The sequence below is a fragment of the Echinococcus granulosus genome, assembly GCF_000524195.1.
Source record: "Echinococcus granulosus chromosome Unknown EG_S00034, whole genome shotgun sequence".
In the NCBI taxonomy this organism is placed as follows: Eukaryota; Metazoa; Platyhelminthes; class Cestoda; order Cyclophyllidea; family Taeniidae; genus Echinococcus; species Echinococcus granulosus.
The window spans coordinates 784,277-789,439 of record NW_020170414.1 but is presented as its reverse complement, the minus strand read 5'-3'; the positions used below and the strand labels follow the sequence as shown (position 1 = coordinate 789,439).

The 5,163-nt window shown below is 40.2% G+C and overlaps 1 protein-coding gene across 1 annotated transcript in view; it reads left to right on the top strand. All coding sequences in view use genetic code 11, as the record gives it.

Moving 5' to 3' along the window:
* The window catches only part of EGR_05032 (Glutamate receptor 3), a gene marked incomplete at both ends in the record, with an annotated part of 3,808 nt that extends 3,116 nt beyond the window's left edge, over positions 1 to 692 (top strand). Inside the window, one exon of the mRNA XM_024494281.1 lies at positions 435 to 692. Within this exon, the coding sequence (XP_024351375.1) occupies positions 435 to 692 (258 nt within the window). The remainder of the gene's footprint in view (positions 1 to 434) is intronic.
* Positions 693 to 5,163: the final 4,471 nt, after the last annotated feature.

Genomic DNA, 5,163 nt, shown 5'->3' with positions numbered 1-5,163 from the left:
GCTTTTTAACATAATCATCCTCTAGCTTTTGACCCACCTTTTGTCACGATTTCCCTAATGATGTATGATTTATATTTCCACTTGGAGCACTTTCATGTTTTTGACCAAAGTTTACTCGATGATGCACATTTACTGTCACATAGGTGTTTATTTAATTCTACATTTAATTTGTGCCTGTTTTTGTTACTTTTTAGTAATTGGGAACTTTTATTTAAAACGAATGAATTTGGAATATTTTCGGCATAAAATTATGAATTATAAAAGGTTTCCTTAACATTCTCACCATCTTGGCTGCGTAGCTCCATAAATTTAACCCCTCAATTTGAGATTTGTACATAAAACCCTACCTCATAAGTCCCCGACACCAAAAAAACACATTTTTATAGCCGTTAGCATATCTGGTCTATTTAGAATAACCTCAGTTAACTTTTTAGGTCGGTCCAAATCTTGACAGTGGGAAGGGTTATGGAGTGGCCACTCCCCCAGGTTCGGATCTTCGCGACAGACTAAATTTGGCGGTTCTCGAACTTAAGGAAATGGACTGGATTGCCCAACTCTACCGCCTCTGGTGGGAGGAAAGAGGGGAATGCGGGAAAATGGACAAATCTGCCGATGTAAGTGGAGGCTCTTGTCATTTCGGATATTTACACATGCAAACCGACGAGTGGGCCGGAAAGCTCAGGTTAAGATGATGTTTGAAATGATACAAACATTTTGACTTTTACAAGATTGATATGCGGGTATGCGTGGATCAAAATAGCTTTTCGATTACGGGTTTTTAGTTTTTAGACTCGTATCCTCAATAAATGAAGTACATAATTTTACATTGGAAAAAATTTGCCACTTAAAGGCGAAATTCTTCCACAAATTTACTTAAAATAGCAACAATACTGATTCGTTGTGATAGAAGAAACACTAGCACTTTGATGCACTGTGCAGGCTGTAAATATTCAAGTAGGAGATCGAACAGTTCACACAATGCCAAAAAAAATAGAAAAACAGTTTAAAGCAGCGGCTCCATGGCCAGGCGTTTTAATCAAGAACAAAAAGAGTCGGAGGCAGGCTGTTGCGGTTCCTTTGATTGTTAACATTTTTGATGGTGCAATTCGGACAAAGCTTCCCGTACTTAGATGTTTATGCTTCATGAATAAATGACCACTCCTTCCAATAAACCGCTTTTGATAATTTTCCTGTACCGATTTTAATTCCTTTTTTCCGCCTTTTAATATGTGGAGTAGCGGATTTTGTCTACTCACCCAGTCTTTTGAAAAATCAGACCCTTTTCCAAAATCCCCTTATCGTCTCCTTCGGCTGGGTGTGCCTAGAAAAACTTAAAAGTATTCGCCGTCGCCGAGTTAATTACATCTCCCACTGACACTGGATGGCTACTTTTCAAAGGTACCGTAGAACAACTAAGTGGCAAATTAATATCGCATCTTGACTCAGTCATGGCTACAGGGACTAAAATATTCTCCAATGGCTTGGGGAAAAGCTATCTTCTCATCAAAAGTGCTTGAACTTTTCGACATTACAAATGCTCTCGAGGGATTTTCATGCATCAACTTTATGTATAGGACCGGGAGGGTGTCCCGCGTCCTCACTGGATGGTCTCAGTGATGACGGTTGCAAATTGAGAACTGAGTTATCACAGTCAGGACTGTCAATGAAAACCCGACACCATTTAATCAAATGTCTTATCACTGAGCGTGCCATCAGAGTTCAGGTAGCGTGGCTTCATGGAAAGTGACTTCTCGTTCGAGTTTACATGCCGTTTTGCGTATGCACTCACCATCACCACTATCCACCACCTCATCATGAACAACGGTGTTAGGATTGAAACGGGCTGGACTAGCCAAGAATGGTAAAATTAAAATTTGGTGTTTAAATTAGGAACGCAGAGGTCACAAACAAACCGATTCATTCCACTACTCGGTCATCCAGCAGGAAGCTACATTGTCTGACGGCATTTTTTTTACTACGGTAATTTAGAAGACCTCGGCTACGAGTTCACTGGGATTGGACAGTGTTTACGGCCTCTTCTACCTTCTTGCTGGAGCCCTTGTGATTGGAATATTTCTGGCCATTTTAGAGTTTATCTACCGCTGCGCCGTAAATGCAAAACGAACCAGGGTGAGTTTATCCAATGCGGTTTTAATACTTATTTAGCAATTTGACAACTTTTAAGTACTTTTTTCCTTAATCAAAAAAAAAAAAATACAACGGTGCTTGGACAAACAGAGCAAGGTAGTCACTTTTGTTTTAAAATCTACCAATCTGTTTGGTTTAATCAATTGCCGCAAATTTGCTAGAGGTCACATCTCACACAAGGATAATAGAATCGGGGCGTTACACATTTGTGATGATGGGTATTACTTTGTGTTTAGTTTTTTGGGAAATAGATGAATTTGTGCAGAAAGAGGCTGACGGTTGGTGTTGTAGTGGAAAAGCCAAACATCTAGGCTGTTGATTTGCCCCAGAGTTAGACCCTGGTAGTGAAGTTGTTGGGTAAGGCTTGAAATTAAATAAACATATGATGTTACATAGTTTTTCAGTAAAAATGGCTTTTTAAGCAAGGGAAAAAGTAACAAAAAGAGAGCTAACTTTTGCCCTAATGAACGCACATTTTAGACTTCCAAATACTTGTGTTGCCGCACTGAAAGCAACCCACCTTTTTGCGTAAAAGCCTACCTTTGTTTCTTCACTTTCGCATCCTCATCGCTGCAAGGATGTGTTTGTAGTCAGTCAAGCATGAAAAGGACTACTGTGGACCATAATTTAGGTCTCCCTTCCAAATTTTCGACTGGTAGAGATGTTTTTCCAGACAGCAGAAAGCTACAAGTTTGTTCGATCACATACTGGTAGCCGGCGCACGAGCCTCGGCTGTAGTGAACATTCGGCCAGAGCGTGAAACGCCCGATCAACGCATAATCTGTCGTCGTGAGAGTGAATAAAAGACGATTTCTATCATTGCAAACAAAATCTCTTAAGAATTCTAAAAATTTTAATGATTAGTGCAGGTTTGGTACTAAGCTTGGCGATTATTTTTTTAATGGCTTAACTTATCTTAGATTTTCTGCTTTACCCAAGCCTAAGCCAGATTTTTTGTAAGGGTGGACGCAAGATAGGCACCTGATACTACGCAACAGTCGGAATGAAGGAACCCGAGTTTGCACGCCACAAATATGCAAGCCGTCCACCTCAAAACACCTACTTTTGTATCGGAGGAAAGGTAATGTACCTAGTTTGGAAAAAGGTCCTAATGGGAAGTATTCTTTCTTTCACAACGTAGTTTTTCCTTATTAATGTGATTTAAGGCTTGACGAAATCCCTGTAATCCAACTTCTTGCTCTCTGCTTGGGTAAGGAGTTTTCAAGCTACTACGTTATATACTTTCCTTTCGACTCACTTTAATTCATAGCGGGAAGAGACCCATTTAGGGCGGTTAGATGTCAGGAAACTCTGAAATCTAGGTTAACTCCAGATACCTTTCAGAAAAGGAAGTATTGCAAATTAGCCTAAATATCTAGCCTTCCAGATTGCCATATGGGACAAAGCCTCGAGTTGTCCAGTCTCGCGATGACTGTCATATGTGTCAAATTGCCCATGCGACAGGAATTGCGATAGACCAACAACAAAAGAGTTGACTTCAACTATAGCGACGCAATTGCTAGATCATGTTCCCTGTTAGCCACATTCAACGCCGTGACACGTATCCTTTACCACTTTAAATAAAGTCGTGTGTCAAAAACGAGTTAGTTGACCTAGAAACAATAACGCAGACGTAAATTTTTCCTGGAATGATAGTGCAACTGCTAGCAGAAGTTGAGTAGACAAAGAGGGCGCAAGGTTTGGCGTTACAAGCGAATAGCGAAGCAGCTTCGCTGTGGTAGACGATTTTTTCTCAGACAGTAAATGGCAAAAAAATTGTGAAACAAACAGTAAACTTCCGACTACGTACTAGTAATGAATTTGTCGTTTTAATAAGTATTTTACCAAATACTGCTTATGATTTAGAGACTTACTGTGACAGTTAGTGCAGTTTTGTCAAAAAGGCCAACACAAAGCACATCGACTTAAAGTTTTTTTAAAAAGGAAACCAATGGTCTTGTGGATGTTCAGTCTACAAAAAATTGCAGTCGATTTCGAGACTGCCAGGCCCCAGGTTTGACTACTTTATCTCGCAACACACACGCAATGAAGACGTTCCTAATTAAGTGGTATTTTGAGGCAAAACACTTTACCATTGTCAAGTAGGACTTTGTCCACTTTAATCTAAGAGGGTTAAGTGGAAATCGGCACTCTAGTTTGCCCTCAGAAGGAGCTGCTGAAGCTGGAGGAGACGCGAAGGCACACCAGTTGCATTAAATATTTACGGTGTGAATTGAATGTCTGCTTCCTGTTTTCCTGCAATTTTTCATTGATGTCACCAGTAAGGGTAACGACAAAAGCTTTTTTGATATTGCGACCGAAAGTTGGTGCATAACTCTTAAATCAGGTCAACAATTTTTTGCAGTAGAATAGTGTGAAAAGAAGGGTCCACATCAACGGCCGATCTCTGAGGCATTTTAGCAGACGATGCAGTCCACCGTTGATTACTTGTGTGGAGATAAAATTAACTAGAGGATAGGAATTCGGATCATGCCCAAGGCTGAAATGGCACAACTGAAAGTATTTTCAAAAATCATTTAATAAAGTGTACCGAGTGCCTTGCTGTCACTGGACTTGTAAATTTTATGGATGTTTGCTTGTCATCTTCAATTGAATTTCGCACAGAAAAACAAATCTGAGGACAACTCCTAAGTAATAGAATTTCCTTATACATTTTGACAAAGGCATAAATGTGTAACGTTTAACATGACTTTGCAGAGAATGTCTTGCGTGAAAGAGTATTAAGGTGGATGACATTAGCACTCGGCATCCTCTCCTATCCAAATCACTTTGGATGACCTCAACATCACAGTGAATATTAGACCATCTTAAGTGCGTCTTACGGCATACCAAACGATCCGCAGAATCTGAACGAGAGTGCCTTTCTCGAGACCATCTAGAATGCTCAGCATCAGTGTACAAAAGGAGGTAACTGACACTTTCACAACATCGATACAGAAACGCGTTGTTGATGTTGCAAGGATACACGGCAACCGTCCCTTCTATGTGAAATGC